The sequence below is a fragment of the Dendrobates tinctorius genome, unplaced genomic scaffold (genome assembly GCF_039654945.1).
Source record: "Dendrobates tinctorius isolate UK_male_01 unplaced genomic scaffold, ASM3965494v1 ptg000030l, whole genome shotgun sequence".
Classification (NCBI taxonomy): domain Eukaryota; kingdom Metazoa; phylum Chordata; class Amphibia; order Anura; family Dendrobatidae; genus Dendrobates; species Dendrobates tinctorius.
Genome location: NW_027361698.1, coordinates 10306917 through 10329413, shown reverse-complemented (window position 1 = coordinate 10329413; position 22497 = coordinate 10306917). Strand labels below are relative to the sequence as shown.

Genomic DNA, 22497 nt, shown 5'->3' with positions numbered 1-22497 from the left:
TTGCCAGATCTCAAGACACATCAGGTGTTACAGATATTAACACCTTCATGACCCAGACTATTTTGACCTTAATGACCTGGCCATTTTTTGCAATTCTGATCAGTGTCCCTTTATGAGGAAATAACTCAGGAATGCTTCAAAGGATCCTAACGATTCATCCTAGCGATTATGAGACTGTTTTTTCAATGATATATTGGGCTTCACGATAGTGGCAAATTTAGGTCAATAATTTTTGCGTTTATTTGTGAAAAAAATCGGAAATTTGGCGAACATTTTGGAAATTTTGCAAATTTCAAATTTTTAATTGTTATTCTATTAAACCAGAGAGTTATGTGACATAAAATAGTTACTAAATGACATTTCCGACATGTCTACTTTACATCAGCACAATTTTGGAAACAAAAATTTCTTTTTGTAGAAAGTTATAAGGGTTAAAAGTTGACCATTTCTCATTTTTACAACAAAATTTACAAAACGATTTTTTTTTAGGGACCACCTCACATTTGAAGTCACTTTGGGTCTACATGGCAGAATATACCAAAAAGTGGCACCATTCTAAAAACTGCACCCCTCAAGCTACTCAAATCCACATTCAAGAAGTTTATTAACCCTTCAGGTGTTTCACAGCAGCAGAAACAACATGGAAGGAAAAAATGAGCATTTAACTTTTTAGTCACAAAAATGATCTTTTAAGCAACAATTTTTTTTATTTTCCCAAGCGTAAAAGGAGAAAGTGGACCCCAAAAGTTGTCCAATTTGTCCTGAGTATGCTGAATCCCCATATGTTGGGGGAACCACTGTTTGGGCGCACAGCAGGACTCAAAAGGGAAGGAGCGCCATTTGACTTTTTGAATGGAAAATTAGCTCCAATCGTTACCGAACACCATGTAGTGTTTGGAGAGCCCCTGTGTGCCTAAACATTGGAGCTCCCCCACAAGTGACCCCATTTTGGAAACCAGACCCCCACAAGGAACTTATCTAGATGTGTGATGAGCACTCTGAACCCCCAAGTGCTTCACAGAAGTTTATAACGCAGAGACGAGAAAATAAAAAATCATTTTTTTTCCTCAAAAAATGAATTTTTAGCCCACAGTTTTTCATTTTCACAAGGGTAAAAAGAGAAATTGGGCCCCAAAAATTGTTGTCCAGTTTGTCCTGAGTACGCTGGTACCCCATATGTGGGGGTGAACCACTGTTTCGGCACACGGCAGGACTCGGAAGGGAAGGCGTGCCATTTGAATTTTTGAAAGAAAAATAAGCTCCAATCGTTAGAGGACACGATGTCGCGTATGGAGAGCCTCTGTGTGCCTAAACATTGGAGCTCGCCCCCACAAGTGACTCCATTTTGGAAACTAGACCCCCCAAGGAACTTATCTAGATGTATGGTGAGCACTCTGAATGCCCAAGTGCTTCACAGAAGTTTATAATGCAAAAAATGATTTTTGAGCCCCCAATTTTTTATTTTCCCAAGGGTAACAGGAGAAATTAAACCCCCTAAACTTGTTGTGCAATTTTTCCTGAGTACGTTGATGCCCCATATGTTGGGATAAACCACTGTTTGGGCACACGTCGGGGCTCAGAAGGGAGGGAGCACTGTTTGACTTTTTGAAAGCAAAATTGGCTGGAATCAATGGTGGCACCATGTCACGTTTGGAGACCCCCTGATGTGCCTAAATAGTGGAAACCCCTCAATTTTAACTCAATCCTAACCCCAACACACCCCTAACCCTAACCACAACCCTAATCTCAAACACACCCCTAACCCTAATCTTAACCCTATTTCCAACCCTAACCCTAATTCCAACCCTAAACCTAATTCCAACCCCAACCCTAATTCCAACCCTAATCCTAATTCCAACCCTTACGGAAAAATAAAAATAAATATATTTTCTTTATTTTATTATTTTTCCCTACCTATGGGGCATGATAAAGGGGGGTTTATTTACTTTTTTTTATTTTGATCACTGTGATAGGGTCTATCACAGTGATCAAAATGTACCTGGAATGAATGAATTAATCTGCCGGCCAGCAGATTTGGCGGGTGCACTGCACATGTGCCCGCCATTTTGGAAGATGGCGGCGCCCATGGAGGAAGACGGAGGGACATCGGGAGGAACATCGGGACTCAGGAGGTACCGGGGAGGGGGGGACTGGAAGGTGGGGGGGAGCGGAGGGCAGGGGAAGGGGAGCAAATACTGATGCCGCCGTCAGTCGGTGGCAGGGGCCGATCGCCTCTGTCAGTCGGTGGGGGGGCAGATCTCGGTCTCCAGTCTCCTGCTGCAATATCATCGGCCATGGCTGGATTGTAATATTTCACCAAATTTCATTGGTAAAATATTACAATTGCTCTGATTGGCTGTTGAAAGTGAAAAGCGATCGTAGCCATGGGGGGCAAAGCCACCCCCCCTGGGGTGAAGTACACGTCCCCCTGTACCTGCTGGTCAGTTGACCTTTCAGTGACCCTGGTCACCCAACCCGCAGGAATGAAATCTCCCCATAACACAGCATATGCGTCACAGGTCGGATTGGCACCGACTTTCCTGACGCATACGCTGTGTCAAAGGTCGGGAAGGGGTTAAGGGATAATAAACTGTATGCCATACTGGAAAAGTGTGTAGTCACCGTACCGGAGGTTAAATTTTTGGGCTTCCTGGTGTCTTCTGCGGGTTTGCGGATGGACCTAGATAAGATCCGTGCAGTTCTGGAATGGGATCTTCCAGAAAATCTGAAAGCCTTACAACATTTGCTGAAATTTGCCAACTATAGGTAGTTTATTTGGAACTTCTTGTCAATTGTGAAACCTCTGACTGATATAACAAAGAAATGTACGGCCTTCTCAAGGTGGGCCGACCACGGGTGAGGGGCATTTAATTCCTTGAAGAGATGCTTTGCCACAGCTCCTGTACTCACGCAGCCTGATGTCTCCCAACTGCTTATTGCTGAAGTTGATGCATTTGAGGTGGGGGTCGGGATTGTGTTATCTCATGGCCTGTCGCCTAGTAAGTGGCATCCATGTGCCTTTTTCTAAAGCAAAAAATTATTGCCAGCCGAAAAGAACCTGCAATAGAGAACTTTTGGCCATCAAGTAGACTTTTTGAGGAGTGGCGTCATTTTTTGGAGGGGGCAGTCCAGCCGCTCACTGTGATTACTGATCATAAAAATGTGCTTTATCTCGAGTCTGCTAAATGTCTTAATCCTAGACAAGCTAGGTCTTTATTTCTTACCAAGTTTAATTTTATTGTCACTTACAGTCCTGGGATTAAAAATGTCAAAGCTTTGTCCCCGAGTTTCCCTGGCGGTGATAGTTCAGAAAATTATGTCACTATTTTAAGGTAAGGTGTAGTCATCTCCGCCGTATGTTCTGAGCTTGAGAATGAGGTGTCGCATGCTCAGAAGAACACCCATGCTTCTTGTCCGTCAGGGAGATTATTTGTGCCGTTACATTTGTGACTCAAAATTTTAGGGACACATCATAACTTAGTTCTTGCTAGTCACTCAGGTAGTAAAGCAACCTTGGACCTTATTTCTCGTCGTTTTTGGTGGCCAAGGTTGCATCAGGATGTAGTTGATTTTGCGTTTACCTGTAATGTTTGTGCATGTTCTAAGACCCGCATACTTGATCGTCCGAGTCTCTCCTACCGTTGACTACAACGTATAGACAGTGAACACATTTATCCATGGATTTTTGTTACTGACCTTCCTTCATCCTCTGGAAAAATTGTAATTTTAGTACTGGTGGATAGGTTTAGTAAGATGACCTACTTCATTGCCCTTGCTCCCTAACGCTAGGACTTCGACCAGTGTTTGTGACAGAGATTGTGAAGATTCACGAGGTTCCATCCCATGTAATTTCAGATCAGGAAACCCAGTTTGTATCTAAATTCTGGATGGAGTTTTATTTTCAGCTGGGACTGCATGTATCCTTTTCCTCAGTGTTTCATCCTCAAAGTAAAGGTCAGACTGAACGCTTAAATCAAAATTTAGAGATGCACCTTAGGTGTTTTGTTTCTGATAATCAGTAAGATTGGTCATCTTGTTGGCTTCCACCCTCAGGTCAGTGCTTTCAATAGAGATGGGTCTTCTAGTGTCCCGGGGGTGGATCGTTTTTTTCATCGCTTTCTTCTGTATGGCTTTAGGATCCATCTATTGTTTACCTTGAGTTGGAGTGGATTTACTTTTGTTGGGTGCTGAAAGGGTTAAGGACCCTTTATCTTCTGGCTGTGAGCATGGAACTTGAGTTCTCAGCTGTATCACCTTGTGACCACTCCCTTCCACTATATAAACCCACTGCTAGCTTCATTCCATGCTGGTTATGGTTCATCTATACTGACTAGTAATGAGCAAGCATGTTCACCACTACTTGCTGTACTCGGCGAGCACCGAGCATTTTGGGGATTATTCGGCGGGAGCTCGGGTCACCGCCCTGCAAATTTGGTGTTCTTTAACGCTCCAATCAACATGCAGGTATTGTCTGCCACACTCTGTAATGCCACAGCCATCTTTATTGTGGTATTACAGTGATTGACTGGCCACACAGCGTCATCAGGTTTATATCAGACCGGGCGCTGCCCTGCTCGGCCCTGTCGCCTCCAGAATCAGTCAGGGTAGGGAGAGCTGCTGCTGATATAGAGAGAAATTTGTGCTTTTATTAGTTAGTGTAAGTATACCATCGTTTAACCCACATATCCAGCTAAACCAACAGTGCTACGGACTAATTACGAGGTATATAGATTGCAGTGCTAGGAGGCAGGGGAGTGTATGTGGCTATATACACATGAGTGCAGGAAATGCAGGCTCTGTATGTGGGTATATACATATCATTGCATACATCAAAAGGATCCATTCCGTTACTGTCTGCTGCCACTGCTGCTGCCTATTACATATATTGACCGTATATATATAGCCTCAGGTATCAGTGGGCAGGAATAATTTTTTTGGCATCTTAATCCTGATTATTTTATTCCAAAGCAATCCAGAGCTCCCTTTTTTTCTCCATTTGCTTGTTGACACAGCAGAATACAGCCAGAGCCTTTTCATAGTACAGCGTGAAAATCCAGCTATTTTAAACGAGGTTGCCCATCTCAGCCATCACATCTAAGTGCGCAGAAATTTCTGACATTGTTGTGGTACTGTTACATTTTTTTGGAGTGTCTTATAGAATTTCTTGACACCGTTTTGCAGCCCAAAAAATACTTGGTTGCCAAAAAAATATTTAGCTACAGGGCAGATATTTTACACCGTGTTTTGTCCGCAACACGGATCGCATATCATTGAGCTCAAATTTGTGTCATTTCAGGCCTCCATAGAATTTTTTTTGTTGTGTCTTAACTTAGCCTACTTGTTGACACAATTTAGCTGGCCAAAAAATAAAAAAATACAGGCCACATATTGAACAGTCTGGTATCTCCGTCAGACGCCTGATCTATCTATGAGCTGCAAATTGTGGCATTTTAGGCCTCCATTCTACTGTATTTTCTGTCTGTTACCCTAGGTCTATATACTATTTGTCACGGTCTCGCGCGGCTGGACACAACGCTTCCAGCAGGGCGGATTTAGATGACACGCGTGACCCTGGATACACTGCCTCCAGTTGGGCGAATTTATATAATAACACATGCAGTTGGATACACCGCCTCCAACAGGCGAATTTCGGAGATATACATAAGTCTGGAAACCCTGCCTCCAGTAAGGTGAATTTAAACAATAAAAGGGAAAACCTGGGTAACAATAACAATGGTGGCCCTGTGATAGGGAATGGGGACATGGAGACCTCCTGCACTCCCCTGAGTCAGTGTCTCTACACTCCTAGCGTTCCCTAGGCCGGTTCCGCAGGATACCTTTAAACCCTAGCTCGTCCTCCACCTAAACCCTCACTAGTGAAGTAGTGAGAAACTAATCCCACCACTGCACTAAACACACATAAGGAAAAGAGACAAAACAGGGGAACACCACTTAGCTTTGCTTTGTTGCTTACGCTCCCAGCAATAGAGCCCACCACCTGCGTGCATCTTTTCCTCCGACCGGATCCAACACCATAGTGCAGCTTTGGAGCAAACAGAGTCCACCACCTGCGTGCAGCTGTCCAGAAAACAGAGTCCAGCATAAGAGTCCAGCTTTCCGCCAAAGAGTCCAGCATGTTGAGTCCAGCTTTCCAGCAACCGAATCTAGCATCATGAGTGCAGCTCTACACCATAGCTGCCACTCCACCAAGCCATGCAAGAACTCCTTGCTGACACCATAGCTGCAACTCCACCAAACCATGCCAGCCCTCCTCGCAGACACCATAACTGCCACTCTAGGACTCTCACTGAGCTGCCCGGGACTCTCTTTCAGCTCCATCCTTCACCCAGGCTTGCATGTAACTGAGGACTAATCACCAACAGTGATTGACACACCTGACACTCTCTTATAGAGCAATCACACCTGATACATAATTGCGTGCACAAACTAACGTAACCAAGTACAATGACGCTCACCACCACCGGGGGACAAATTTAGAACAAAAGACACCACAGTGCAATAATCCTAATGGCCACCGGGGGCAAAAACCAAACCTTGGCACACAGCCAAAGGAAAAAAAAAGGTTACTTTGTGCATTTATCTGTCAGATCCAACCTGGATCATGACACTATTTTTGGGGTAAAAAATAAATAAATACAGGCCACATATTGAACAGTGTGGTATCTCCATCAAACGCCTGATCTATCTGTGGGCAAGAAATTGTGGCATTTCAGGCCTACATTTTTTTTTGTATTTTTCTGTAAAAAAATAAACCCAACATACAGGCCACATATTGAACAGTGTGGTGTCTTCGTCAGACGCCTGATCTATCTGTGGGCTACAAATTGTGACATTTCAGGCCTACATTCCACTGTATTTGCTGTCTGCTACCCTAGGTCTACACACTATTTTGGGGTAAAAAATAAATAAATACAGGCCACATAATGAACAGTCTGGTATCTCCGTCAGACACATGATCTGTCTGTGGGCAAGAAATTGTGGCATTTCAGGCCTGCATTCTACTGTTTTTGCTGTGTCTTACCCTAGTTGTTGACACCAATTTGATAACCAAAAAGAAATTTTTACCTACAGTCCAGATATTTTAAAGTGTGGTTTTCCCACACACGGATCACATACAAGTTTGCTACCAATTCAGCCATTTGTAGTAAACGTGGAAAATATTGTAGACCACTTTTAAAATGGGCAAGGCGCATGGCAAGGGACGGGGAAGTGGACATGATGGTGCATGCAGATGCTGAGGCAGTGAGCAAGCTGAAATTGTGCCACAACAAACACCTACATCTTCTCGTCCGACCTTCATGACCCAATTACTAGGGGCCTGCAGCAGGACATCACTATTGAAACCAGAGCAGTGTGAAACAGTTGTTGGTTGGTTAACAGATAATGCTTCCGGTCAGTTTCCCACCACCACCACCACTACCACCCAATCTTCCACACGGTCAAGTCTGAGTAGCTGTGAATCTGGACCGCATTTTCCTCACCCTGATCTTCCTTCCTCCCACCATGCCAAGTGCCCGGAGGCAACTAATCCCACACTTGGACACTCCGAATACCTGTTCACTTTTCCATTTATAGATTCGGGACTCTCACCCGGTCCACTTGAAGCAGGGCAAGATGAGAACGCATGTAGCGATGTCCAAATATTTGAGCAGCCACGGTCACATGAAGGCAATGGTGGGAACGTGTCACAAGAGGTGGATGATAATGAGACACAATTGCCAGCAAGGCAGGAGGAGGACCAGGGTGCTGAAGTGGAAGACTGTTATGAATGGGTCTCCGAGGAGGATGACAGGAACAGGGTAAGCCACCAGAAAACCAGAGAGGTTGGTAACTCAGCGGATTGCAGACCCCTGATCCTATCCACATAACTAGCAGTAGCCGTGGAGTGTACCTACGATGCCCTAGATGCATCGGCACAGCCGGAGAGCTAACTAAGCCTAAAGCTGGAAAGGTGAAATCTAAACTGCCCTAGAGCAGACCCCAAAAGGAATAGATCGCCCCCAAACATATATTGTCGGTGAGACAAGATGAAACACAAACGCAGGCAGAAAAATAGACTGAGCAAATGATGGGGCCCAAACTGACTAGATAGGATAGGAAAGGAAAGACACTGTCTGCAATCACGCAAAAACCCTGAAAAATCCAACACGTCTGATGTACAAAAAAAACACTTAAGTCACACGACTTCACCCCCACTATATCAGCACTCCGGTATAACTGGAAGCAAAGCAAAAGAGACCAATATAACAGGGGACTGAACAAACTGACACAGGCTGTAACATACTGTATGGAGTGGTGGTCCAGCACAGCCCCCAGAGGAGCAAGCTGAACCCGCACCACAAACAGAGAGAAAACAGATCCGATGCAAGGATTAGCAAATGAACCACTTAGCTGAACAATGCAGGATCAGGGCAGGAGACATCAGACCTCAGAATGCACAAGAAAGCAATCACCAGCAGGGATTGAAGGAAGTCTGCAGACTTAAATACTCCAATCAGTAACCCCAGATCTCCAATCGTCATCATCATCAGGTGGCAGACCTCTGTCAATCTGGCCAGCTCCACTACCTCCACTAACCACCGGAGGGAGCAGGGGGAGCTTTGGCTCAGAAGTCTGAGCCAGGGAATTCACAACAGAAGACGAGGTGGTGGATGATATAGTAACTGACCCAACCTGGCAGGAGGACATGCAGAGCGAAGACAGCAGCACACAGGAGGATGGAGGTGTAGCACCCCAACAGGCAGGAAGAAACAGTGTGGGGGCAGCTTACAGAAGGCGGGCAACCGTTCCTCGTATCAACAACATGACGGAAGTTGGCAGTACAACTATTAGGTCTTCCGAATCTGGTTGTTTTTTAAAGACTCTGCCAATAACCCCAAACAGGTCAGTTGCACCACCTGCCATGCCTGCATCAGCAGGGGTAGAAAAACTAATGGCCTGACCACCACCAGCATGATCAGGCACATGGCAGTAAAGCACCTGACTTTGTGGGTCGAACCCCAGGCTCCAGGAACAGTGTCTGTGGGTGAAAACACTGCTTCTTCCACTGTTGTGGGTGCAAGCCAATCCCCTGTCCATGGTGCATGCGAAGATGCCTCCTGCCCTGCAACTGTTGCTGCCCACACTCAACTACCACCATCATCAAGCAAGTCCACGTCCTTGTCCCAGCGCAGCCTTCAGTTGTCCATACCCGAGTCATTGGAACGCAAGCGTAAATACGCAGCCAATGCCCCACAGGCCACATTACTAAATTCACACATTTCTCGTCTGCTTGCAGTCAAAATGTTGCCTTTTAGGCTTGTGGAGACGGAAGCTTTCTGCAACCTGATGGCGTCCCAAGCTACTCGGTCCCCAACCGCCACTATTTCTCCCAGTGTGCCCTCCCGACATTACAGAAGCAGGTGTCCCTCAACATTACCTATGCCCTGAACAATGCTGTTCCTAGGAAAGTACACCTAACCACGAACACGTGGACAAGTATTTGTGGGCAAGGATGCTACATCTAGCTGATGGCACACTGGGTTAACACAGTGGAAGCCAGGACCCAGATGGACCTTGGAATTGAATACATCCTCCCGACGCCGAGGATTGCGGGCCCTACGTCAATCAGGGTTGCCCCCACAGTCTACAGTTCCTGCACTTCATCCACCCCTCCTCCTCCTCTTCAGCCTCCATCTCCGAAATGAGCACATCAGTCACAAGCTGGAAGCATTGCAGCACTGCCTCAGCCAAGCGTCAACAGGCTGTACTGAAGATAATATGCTTAGGTGATAAACCGCACAATGCTAAAGAGTTGTGGACAGCTTTGAAAGAGCAGGCAGATGTGTCATTGAACCTACATCCAGGCATGGCCGTGTGTGACAAAGGCAGGAACCTGGTGGCGGCTCTGAGGCAGGCTCACACACGCATAATCTCATTGTCCAACGGTTTCTCAAAAGCTACCCGGATCTGGTTGTCAAAGTACGCTGCCTGTGTACCCATTTTAAAAAGTCAGCACTAGCTTCCGTTGCCCTTGCCATGCTTCAGCAGTGTTTGCAGCTTCTGGCTCACCGACTGGTGTGCGATGTACCCACGCCTTGGAACTCAACACTGCACATGTTGGAAAGGATTTGTGAGTAGAAGAGGGCAGTTGTTGACTATCAGCTTCTACAAGGCCATTGGTATTCAGTTCAGAATCCACACATTCAGGAATAGACATGGATGTTAGACCTATGTACCATCCTATAAAACATTGAGGAGTCCACCAAGATGGTGAGCAGCGATGACACCATAATTAGAGTCACCTTTCCATTTCTCTGTCTTCTGAAACTCTCTCTGTTCACAATCAAAGAGGTGGCATTGCAGGCTGAGCACAATGAGATGGACCAAGGAAGCATACAGGGTGATTACACATAGCCCAGCCTCATGTCATCCCAACGTGGATTGGATGACAATGAGGAAGAGGAGGAAGAACAGGAGCTAATTTCATGTGCTATAGACGGTAATACAAGCTCAACTATCATACCGTCTGTTCAGTGTGGATGGCCTGAGGACAGGGAGGAGGAGGAGTAGGAGTAGGAGGAGGAGAGCATGATCAGTCGTCCTCTTGGTGAGGACACGGAAGTCTTGCCTATTAGCAGTCTGCCACATATGGCTGACTTTATGTTGCGCTGCCTTTCCCATGACCCTCGTATTGTCAAAATTTTAGCTGACAGTCATTACTGGTTGGTGACACTTCTAGACCCACGCTACATGGAGAGCTTTCATTCTCTTCTTCCAGAGGCTGACAGGGGTACTAAAATGGTGCAGTACCAGAAGGCTCTTGTTGCGGAATTATTAAAAAATTCCTATCTGAAAACGCTGACGGCAGAGGTCAAAGTTCGTTGGACAACCAAGGAGTACAGGCAAGAGAGACAACTCCAATCCAGCAGAGGCAGGGGAACACTGGCAACATTCTGGGAGAGTTTTCTCAGACCCTCCCATCGCAGTGGCCATGATGCACGGCATACTCTCACAAGGAGTGCAGAGTTTGGGAAGATGATGAAGGAGTACCTTGCAAACCGTACCAACATCCTCCCAGATTCCTCTGTGCCTTTTAATTAGTAAGTCTCAAAGCTGGATACGTGGCATGAACTGGCTCGCTTTGCCTTGGAGGTCCTGGTCTGTCCTGCCGCTAGCGTTTTGTCAGAGCGCGTTTTTATTGCCGCTGGTGGAATTATAACTGATAAGCGCATCCGCCTGTCAAATGAAAAAGTGGATAAGCTGACTCTTATAAAAATGAACAAGAGCTGGATTGGGACAGACTTCTGCACACTACCGCATGGTAACAGTGAAACCTAACCTCAAATCCAGTGTCTTTTTTTGCGAGGTATATTCCCATACACCTCTTCACACCCACACATGGGTATACGCTTCCTGATTTTGGATATTTGATGTTATCCTCCTCCTTCTCCTCATCCTCATCATCCACCACCACTAGATCACCACGGTGACCATGGTCCATGACGCAACAGCCACTAGAAATTTTTGCAAGGGTGTTTATGATGTCCATTCCAAAAATGTTTACACTCTATGCTGAGGTGTCCCCCCCAGGGGAACATGTTTTTCAGCCTATACACTTAGTGTATCGGTATTACAAGTATAGGAGCCCCACTCCTGTAAACTGAGAAAACATATTTCGGAGGTCATACTCCAAGTCTCATCAGACACCACCACTAGAACATGAGGGTGAACGTGCTCCGTGATGCAACAGCCACTATACTTTTTTGCCAGTGTGTTTATAATGGCCGTAAAAAAAATATTTAAGCGATAGGTTGATGTATACCCCCCAGGGGGAAATGTTTGTCAGCCCATACACTTAGTTCATGGGCATTACAAGTATACGAGATCTGCTCCTGTAAACTGGGAAAACATTGTGCGGAGACCATCCTCCACATTTCTTCCTTGGGGGATTGGGGTGTGTGCACATTTTGGGCAGACCTTGTATACACTTCATGGGCAAACTTTAGGTGACTTCAAAAAATCAGAATAATGTTAACTTTGGTTTCATGTGGCCATCCAGTACGTGTGTTCAAAGGCTTATTGGGGTGCGTGTAACTTTGGTGCAGGGCAGGCCTTGCATTCAATGCATAAGCAAACAGTATGGGAGTACCAAATGAATACTGGGAACTATGGTTGCATGTGGCAATCCAGTATGTGGCTTCAAAGGCTTATTGGGGTGCATGTAACTTTGGTGCAGAGCAGGCCTTGCATTCAATGCATAAGCAAACAGTATGTTAGTACCTAATGAACACTGGGAACTATGGTTTTCATGTTGTCATCCATGACGTCTGTTCAATGGGTTGTTGGGGTGCATCCAAATTTTGGGCAGCCCTGCCATTCACTGCATACGCAATAACAGTATTAGAGTCCCAATGTTTAATAATGTTAACAACAAAGCATAGCCGGCTGATGGCTCTCTAAGAATAGTGAGGGCAGACTGCTGGCCCTCTAAAAATAGACTTTGTGACTTTCAGAGTCCCTCCTTCATAAATGAAACAGAATGTGTCTCATGATGTGTCACACACCACATGGCCAAAAAAGGTTGTAAACTGTTAAAATGACATTTCCCAGTAAATGCATTTGTCTTGGCTGAAAGCAATGCTAAATTTGAAAAACGCATCAAAAATGCTACATGTGAACATAGCCCAAGTGGTGGAGGAACATTTTTGTTTTGGGTTAATTATTTTGCCTTATATAAAAGTCATTACCCTTGAAAGGATGTTCCTTAACATATTTCCCAGGAAAATCCATTTTGGTTTCATTTTTGTATGTTTTTTGGTGCGCCTGTAAAAATGGCATAACACTCTGACAACATTGTTCACAGCTGTTACCTGGAAGTCAAAAATGCTTCCAGGGGCATTCCCCATGATGTTCCCATGTCATTTGAGCACTGTTTCCATCATTTTCAGACCTTTTTAGACTTTAGAAGAACCCCGGGGGGGTCGCGGTAAAAATATTCAGTTTTCCCATAGACTTACATTGGGCTCGTTGCTTGGGTCGAATACCCGAGTATTCCAATTTGCTTGACCCGAGCAACGAGCACCTGTGCATTTTAGAGTTCGTTTATTACTAATACTGACCTATTTGAAGAAGCCTGGCCCTGGAGAAGCTGTTTGTCCAATCCTGCACCCAGACATCACCTCTACAGGAGTGCCCCGTGGGTCACATACTGTCTCTGTAAGAGCAGCCTCTCACTATTGACAATGGTTTCGGATACGAAAGAAGAGTTTAGGGGCCCAGCACTCCACTTCTGCTATCGTGACAATATCATATTCTGCAAGGGAACTACTTGTCCCAGATAGCCCCTCTACAATATCATTGATCCTCCCCCACAGCACACCACAACCACACTCTCCCCATCTATTCAAATAGACTTTGAGTGAAGTGGTAGTGTGCATCCAAATGTAAGATTTATTTTCTCATGACAGATGTGGCTCCCAAGGTTGTTTGTGGGGCATACACTATAACATTAAGGCCGGAGTCACACTACAGCGAGATACGGCCGAGTCTCGCAGGTTAAAACCAAGCTCTGGCACCGGCACTCCGGAGCGCAGCGTGCAGCTCCATGTATTGCTGTGCAGCTGCACGCTCCGCTCCGGAGTGCCGGTGCCAGAGCTTGGTTTTAACCTGCGAGACTCGGCCGTATCGCGCTGTGTGTGATCCCAGCCTAAGGGTCCCATACAGTAGAGTACATGATGGAGACCGGGCCAGCAGTTAATGTGTATAAGGGCTTTCCATCTCACAGGCACAGGGAATTACAACACATGATCCTTTTATTCTGCAGCCAGATAAGTCACTTGCAGAAAGGTATGGCTTGCTCCACTGACCCCATGCAGAACAAATGCATACATCTCCAATATGAGTGTGCGTCTTTATTGTGAGGATAAACACCTGTTGGCTGACAGCTATCAGAGGCTCCTTTAGCCTAACGTTTTCTGAATCTTAATTTTTACTAAAAATTGTAACGCCTTTAAGGCTATGTGTACATGTAGCAGAAAATTTGTGCTGAAAAACCTGACTCCCTTCCTAGAAGCCGCACGTTTTTTTCTGCGCGTTTTCCGCGCGGTTTTTGCGCAAGAAATGCATGGTTTTTATGCGTTTTTTCGAAGTAAAAACGCATCAGTACGCACAAAAAGTGCAAAATGCATAGAAATGAATGCGAAGCTTATTTTTAGCAGTTTTATAGGAAAATCTGCTAAAAAAACGCTGTGTGTGGACACAGCCTAAAAGTTGTATCACAATTTAGTTATGACTTGTTTCATAATTACCTTTTTATGGCATCTACAGATTCTTGTAGTTCATCAGATTCCATATGAAAAACACTGGAAAAGGTTTCCTACCAAAAAAATATATTAAAAATTATACATTACGCCATGATTTGATATAATTTATTGCTTAAAAAAGACAAACTATGAATTGGAGAAACAAATGAAGGGAAATGTCGTCAATACCTGCAGTTAAGATTCAGCATTACAGGGCCCTTCCAGCCTAAGCATAAAAGTATGCAGTCACTGTTTAACTGCAGACTGCTGAATCGTGCCAGTATACAATTCCCCTGTATTCCCCATGCAAGTGGGCGATCATGTGACTGCAAGTACGCAATTTGCATAGTTGCGGTAATGTGCCGACTAGTAGCATGTATCAGCTATCCACTAGATTGGTGATAAATACTAGGGCTCCTACCACTCAAATACTGTCCCCCAATGATTGCAAGCCAAGCTGTCAGCTGTTTTGGATCCCTACCAATCTAGCATTCATTCCTTGAATATCAGAATCAGAATTTATTTTTACAGCTCTTTAAACTGTATGTATAAAAAAAACCAAAAATGTGCCTGGTCAGGAATATGGGTAAATGGCCTGGTCTTGAACCGATTAACATGTCTGGCTAGGGGTAAATGGCTGGTAACTGATGTAAGACTGTTTATTAGCACACTGCACCAACTGGTGCTTTTATACTTTTTAAAATACAAAAACAATCCAAATATCATCCTATCTTAGGGGCAGATGGTGCTTATACGGCTTTTTGACATAAGGCTGTCAAACAATTATTCCTTTTCTGGAATAGTTTTGCTGTTTGGTAAGTGAAGAAGCAATGATTTTTTTTAGCTGTCCAAAAATTATCCTTTTTGGGGGATCAGCAACTGGTTTATTTAACCTGTTTGAAGTAGTGTTCCCAGCAGTAGTTTAATATGGCTATAGAATACAAAGTACTGGCATTACACTTGTGGTTTTCTATTGGCTGGGGTTGTGGCATCAACCGAAACTGCACAAATACAATATGATGGGACAGGCAAGAAGATGTCCAACTTTGTAAGTTAAGCACTGACAGCCTGGACAACAGCACAGTATATATATTAAATAGTAGACAGACAGGAGATGCCTGGCTGAATGGAGATCTCTTTACTGGAAGCAGAACAGTTTATAACACAAGGTACAGGCAGACAGGCACTATGGCCAATCTAATCATTGGCATCAGCCATAGTTGAACAAAAATCTTCACTAATCTATGCCTGAATCATTTTGACAAATGTAAGGTTGTTCACAATTGCAGAGGATAACCTTTTATGTTTGGCTGTGAAAAAGCCACCTGTGCTCAGCTGAATACTCACCCTTACAGTACACTGGAGAGTGGACATGATAGTGTCCCTATAGAAAACCGAGCCTGTTCTTGCCACTGTGCAGGGGGTCGGGGTTTAAGGTTATGCTGGAGAAAGCATTGAAACTGGATATTCAAACAGTGTGCCTCTTTCTGCGGATGTTAATCAGTTTAGCGCAGCAGCTGGTAAAATATCTGGTCCTAAATGATACATACAAGTGCTTCTCACTAAAGTAGAATATCATAAAAAGTTTATTTCAGTTTTTCAATACAAAAAGTGAAACTCATATATAGAGTCTTTGCAAACAGCCTGAATACATGTGGGGATTTCCTAACAAACAGACAATCCCCACATGTATTCAGGCTAGCTAGCAGCCGCAAATCATGCAGCTATGGCGACAGGAACTAAATCTCCAAGCACATCCAAATTTTCAGAGATTACCCGAGCATGCTCGGGAAATCTCGAGTAACGAGTATGCTAGCTCATCACTAATGAACTTAAACCATCAAATGACATGGATCCCCAAACCATCGCTGATTGTGGAAACTTCACACTAGACCTCAAGCAGCTTGGATTGTGTGCCTGTCCACTCTTTCTCCAGACTCTGGGACCTTGATTTCCAAATGAAATGCAAAATTTACTTTCATCTGAAAACAACACCTTGGACTACTGAGCAACAGTCCAGTTCTTTTTCTCCTTGGCCCTGTTAAGACACTTCTGGCATTGCCTATTGATCATGAGTGGCTTGACACAAGGAATGTTACTGTGCTGGATACGTTTGTGTGTGGTGGCTCCTTAAGCATTGACTCCAGCAGCAGTCCACTTGTTGTGAACCCTCCCCAAATTTTTGAATGCAAGAACTTCAGATGGGACCGTCTGTAGGAGCGCCAGCTATGCGTGGGTATTGGTATGCAGATGGGGATCCGATGCTGCTCCAGCCGGGTGCCTCAAAAGAGGAACAATTATAGGAAAGTTGCTGAAAGACCCGGTCTGCAGGGCGCAAAGGACAGGATTCTATTGATGCAAAAAATTCTTCATTGATTAAAGGAACAATTGGAATTTAAAAGAGTCCACAACGCGTTTCAGCGAAATAGATCCGTCTTCCTCAGGTGGCACCTGAGGAAGACGGATCTATTCTGTTGACACGCGTTGTGGACTCTTTTAAATTCCAATTGTTCTTTACTAAATGAAGAATTTTTTGCATCAATAGAACCCTCTCCTTTGCGCCCTGCAGACCGGGTCTTTCAGCAACTTTCCCAAATTTTTGAATGGCCTTTTCTTAACAATGATTTCAAGGCTGCAGTTATCCCAGTTGCTTGTGCAGTTTTTTCTACCACACATTTTCCTTCCACTCAACTTTTTTTTAATATGCTTGGATATGTGGCGCCCCTGTGGGTCCAGTCGCCACAAAGGTACTGCATCTCATCCAGAGGTGTGGTATCTCACGACTAGGTAAGGTGGGGGCACCTCACCACAGTCCTAACACTGCACTCAACACACACTAGCTAGTCAGGGCACCTGGGCGTACCCTACGGGAGGAGAGCCTCATCCCAGACTGGCTAGAAAATGGTGTTGGGAGCTAGTGGGGAAGGTAGGTAATGGGGAGGAGCTTAGAAAGTGGAGTGATGTAGAGTAGCCAATGAGAACAGCGAGTTGGCGGAGCTTAGAGAAAGAGTGGGAAATTTGAAGACAGTTGAGAGAGTTCCCTCAGGGGAAGAGCAGGAGAAAGGATGTGCTTGGAGCAGCTCCTGTCAGGAGGAGCTGCCGGATAGATTGGCTTGGAGGAAAGCTCCCGGGAGGAAGTAGTGGAATTTCGAGGAGTCCCACGCTGATTGCTATCAGGTGGGAGAAGAAATCAGGTCACAGAAGGGTCTCAGCCCCTAGCCTAGTGAACTAAACAACGAACTTAACTAGCGAGCTGACAGTTGTGGTTGCTGTATGGGCCACAGCGAATACCACAGTTATCTTCCCAGAAAGGCAGCCATACAGGATCAAGGAACCGCCTGAGTGACAAATTCTGACAGGATACGCGGCAGCTAGCCTGGGACATTGACTGTGAAGGTGCTGGAAAGGGAGAAAGGAGAGGAAACCAGTACAGTGAGACAGCCTAGGAAGGAACATACTGAAGGGGAGTGTTGAAGGGGTGTACTCATCTACCTGGAAGTTTACTGGACCCCTGACCTGGAGGACTCAGCACTGAAGCGGGCATCTGTACTGCAGACAGACTGTGAGTAAAGCCCATTGAACTACATGCGATTGTGTCCTCCATTTTATTCCTGCGCCACTCCTCCACTCCACACCACAACCCTACCAACAACTTCATCTATTCTGCCCTGGGACTACAGCCCTACCTGTGGAGGGCTACAACATCATAGCTGCGCTGAACATCCATCCCAGAGAAGCAGCACAGCAGCGCTGGTCACCTCTGACCAGAATACCACAGGTGGCGTCACATATCCAAACATAAACTTTATTCCCATCTACTTAAATACCACACAAACAATTGCCTTTGACCGCCTGGGGCCATGGACTGGGTCCCAGCTGCCGTGACACCATCTCCCATTGAAGTCGACAGGCCCGGTACCGAGCACCCCGGGCGCGTCATGTTTGGCGTCACGAACAGGATAAACGAAGCCCGGTATCACCGGGTCCTGTATGCCGAAGATTTTGATGGATTTGAGCGATAAAAATGACTAAAATGTGTAAAAGAAAGGATTTATTGAACTGTGACATGAACTCTGAAAATGGCCACCAGAGCGGTGAAGAGGGGCATGTCATTACAGGTGACACTCAAGGAAGAGCACAAAAAAACCATTAAATTCCCCTGCCTGTATGATTATGTGACTGCGTCATGGCCAATGCTCCGAGGAGAGGAGGAGATCGCCCTGCTGAACGGCAGCCTGCAGCTGAGGCAGGAGGCCCTGCAAGAACTGAAAGAGCAGCGCACCCGGGAGGGGCCTACAGACGATGAATCCTCACTTGTGGTACCTGCACCATCGGTACCTGTCACCGCTGCACCAGCCCTGTCCCTGGCAGCCTCCCCTAACCGCGCGGCCTCTGCGACATGGCCGCCAGCGGTTGCTGCTGCCTCCACCCTGACACCCTGACACTGCTGCCGGCCACTGCCTGCCAGGAGGTGTTATCAGTGGGACCGGGAGCCAACATGGATGCGGAGGCTGTGCTCCTGCCCGAACCTGACGCGGCTGCGCAGGTCCCGCCAATGGCTCCACCGGGTACTGTCCCTACACCAGCTTCACCACCGCTGTCACCTGCCATGGTTGCTGACCAGGCAGCTGGGAAGACTGCTGCTGCTAACAGCCTCTACCTGTTGCCTGCACCGGACCCTGATTATCAGGAGAAAGAAGGTATGGCCGTGGCCCCTGCATCTGGAGCAGCTACACCCCAGGCTGCTATTGCCCCCACCACAGCAAGCACCAAACCAACCTCACCAGGAGGGGCTCAACATGTCAGGCCGCCTATAAGAGGCCATCCAGATCACTTACCCTGGAAGCAGAATGGTTATAAGGCTTCCATCACCCCAGGGGGTGATTACAATTGAAAAGTTCTCTTAAAATACTAAACAGTTACCCAGGAGGGTTTAAGCACCGTTGTGCCTTGTTGATTTAGCCTGTTTACAGTTTTGCCCAGTTGGGCATCAGTGCAGTTGCACTCAGAAACTGAGAGATCTGGAAGTGGTCTCAAACTTTTTGTAAATAGTTGCGCCTCTTAAGGTGCTCCTTCTTGGTTTTACTACAACCCTTGATAAACAAACTACCTCAGACCTGAACAAAAACCCGCGGGTGTGGCCAAGAACTGGATCTGGAAGTGGAAGACCATCAATGTCCTGCAGCCCACCCAGGACCACCGATGGAGGTTTAGAGCGGGTCCTCCACCAGCAAAAGGACACTTCAAGATCCCCCAGCTGGAATTACCAAGAATTCAGTTGGATTTATGATAAAATGTTGCTAGTATTCATAAATTGATAGTAAATATATATTGATAGTATTTTAATATTAATAAATTTATTAAAGATAAAATTAGAAATATCTTAGTATAGAATAAAAATGTGAAGTTTTTAAATAAAAAACTGGTACCAGGTGGCGAACCATAGCTAGCGGTTGTCACCAGTTTGCGCTTAAGAGTTAAGAGTAGTATAAATAAAGTTATTTAGGTAACATTTAAAGAAAAAGTGCCTCTCCCTGGAGAAGAAGTTTAATCATAGAACATAAATTGTCAACTGCTGACAGAATTGTTTAAAAAAATATGAATTGTTGTTTGTTCTTCTGTAGCATCTTTTGCTTTATTTTCAGCCCGCGGATGTGGTGGGTTTAACAGGGGGCGAATGTGGCGCCCCTGCGGGTCCAGTCGCCACAGAGGTACTGCATCTCATCCAGAGGTGTGGTATCTCAGGACTAGGTAAGGTGGGGGCACCTCATCACAGTCCTAACACTGCACTCAGCACACACACTAGCTAGTCAGGGCACCTGGGCGTACCCTACGGGAGGAGGGCCTCATCCCAGACTGGCTAGAAAAGGGTGTTGGGAGCTAGTGGGGAAGGTAGGTAATGGGGAGGAGCTTAGAAAGTGGAGTGATGTATGGTAGCCAATGGGAACAGCGAGTTGGCGGAGCTTAGAGAAAGAGTTTGAGATTTGAAGACAGTTGAGAGAGTTCCCTCAGGGGAAGAGCAGGAGAAAGGATGTGCTTGGAGCAGCTCCTGTCAGGAGGAGCTGCCGGATAGATTGGCTTGGAGGAAAGCTCCCGGGAGGAAAGAGTGTAATTTCTAGAGTCCCATGCTGATTGCTATCAGGTGGGAGAAGAAATCAGGTCGCAGAAGGGTCTCAGCCCCTAGCCTAGCGAACTAAACAACGAACTTAACTAGCAAGCTAACAGTTGTGGTTGCTGTATGGGCCACAGTGAATCCCACAGTTATCTTCCCAGAGAGGCAGCCATATAGGATCAAGGAATCACCTGAGTGACAAATTCTGACAGGATCCGCAGCAGCCATTGAAGTCGACGGGCCCGGTACCGAGTGCCCCGCTGCCCCCGGGACGGGTCAGATACAGCACTCTGTGATCAGCCAGATTCTTTAGCATTGACTTTTGTGGCTTGCCCTCCTTGGGGAGTGTGTCAATGACTGCCTCCTGTACATCTGTCAAGTCAGCAGTTTTCCCCATGATTGTGGAGCCTACTGAAACAGACCAATGTATCTTTTTATATGCTTTGGAAGCCTTTGCAAGTGTTTTTCTAATTTATTGAGATAATGACTTTTGGGTTCTCATTGGCTGTAAGCCATAATCATCAACATTAACAGAAATAAACACTTGAAATAGATCACTCTGTTTAGTTTCACTTTTTGTATTGAAGAACTGAAATAAATTACATTTTTGATGATATTCTAATTTAGTGAGAAGCACTTGTATACTTTACTTGCTACTGTTGCTTTTTTTGTTTCTATAAGGATGATACAGGCAAGGGTGTCTCGGTCGGGAGCAAAGAGGGCTCTCCTGGTCAGATATGCAGTCAGAAGGCATCTGTCCAGCAAAAGCTTCTCTAAACAGCCCATCTTATCTTGGTTGCTTTAATAGAAAAAGTCTAAAAGAATGGTTATCCAATAGTCATCCTTTTGCCTGAGGTTAATTTTACGCCTGTCATCCCACAAGAAATTGAGCAGGTAGCATGCCATGCTTGACAGAACAACTGAGTTGTTCACTATCCTGATCCCTCTGCGATAGGTGGTCATCATAATCATCAATTTCACACTGACTATCATCCTCATTCTCTTTTCTGAGCTGGGTTAACTCAGTATTCAATGCACATCCACCTACTGCTGTTTTTCCTCATCTATCTCCTCCACATTCTGCTGTATGTACTTGTTCTGTATGTATAGTTTCACATTAAGGCTTCGCTGACACTGATGTATAAATCGGATGAGTGCAATGCGAGAAAACATCGCATTGCTCTCTGACCAATGTTATACAATCATTCGGTGTTTAACTGTGAGGTTTTTTTTCTCAGTTGGGATTAGATTTTTTTTCTCAGTTCGGATTGGATTGAGGAAAAAAAATCACAGCATGCTGCGATTGTCTATGGGAATCGGACTCGTCAATGAGAATTGCACTCATCAATGGGTGCAAGAAAAAAAAAAATCACACACCACATGGACCATACATGTGCCGTCTGATTTTTAAGCATACTTCTCAAAGGAAACCAGACATTTCATCAGTCAAGTACATATGGATAACGGTGGCCATTGTAAATTATTCTTTATGGTAGTGAATGGGTAAAAGAGAGGAATTGCCGGAGAGTGCTCTTTACAATTAAAGTGTGTGTGTGTATATTTCATTTGAATACGGGGTTAGTAATGGGGATGTCGGACAGACACCTCTCCAATACTTACCACTGGGTTTGATTTCAGCAGACATTACACAGCTGATATCAACCCCAAAACCATTACCCCAATTGCCAATTCACCAGGGCAATCGGGAAGAGTTGAGGCTAAGCGCCAGAATTAACGCATCTACTGGATGCGCCATTTCTGGGGAGGCTGAGGGCTGGTCATATTAAGCTTGGAAGAGGCCAATAACCATGGACCTTCCCAGTCTATTAATATCAGTCTACAGCTGTCTGCTTACCCTTCGCTGTTTAATAAAACTAGGGATACCCATCATTTTTTTAGGGTCAGCCCTTAAAAAAAACAAAACAAAAAACAGTAAAGGCTAAGCAGACAGCTGTGAGCTGATATTAATAGGCTGGGAAGCTCCATGATAATTGGCCGCTTCCCTGACTAATAAGACCAGCTCACAGCTGTCTGCTTTCCCTTAGCTTGTTATTAAAATTAGGGGGGACCCCACACTATTTA

At 45.4% G+C, this 22497-nt stretch overlaps 1 protein-coding gene across 5 annotated transcripts in view; it reads right to left on the bottom strand.

Moving 5' to 3' along the window:
* The window catches only part of PDE5A (phosphodiesterase 5A), a 461491-nt gene that overhangs the window by 135062 nt on the left and 303932 nt on the right, over nucleotides 1-22497 (bottom strand). For all 5 annotated transcript variants that reach the window (XM_073571847.1, XM_073571848.1, XM_073571845.1 and 2 more), the window contains one exon: nucleotides 14310-14377. In XM_073571847.1, coding sequence (XP_073427948.1) covers nucleotides 14310-14377 — 68 coding nt within the window. The remainder of the gene's footprint in view (nucleotides 1-14309; nucleotides 14378-22497) is intronic.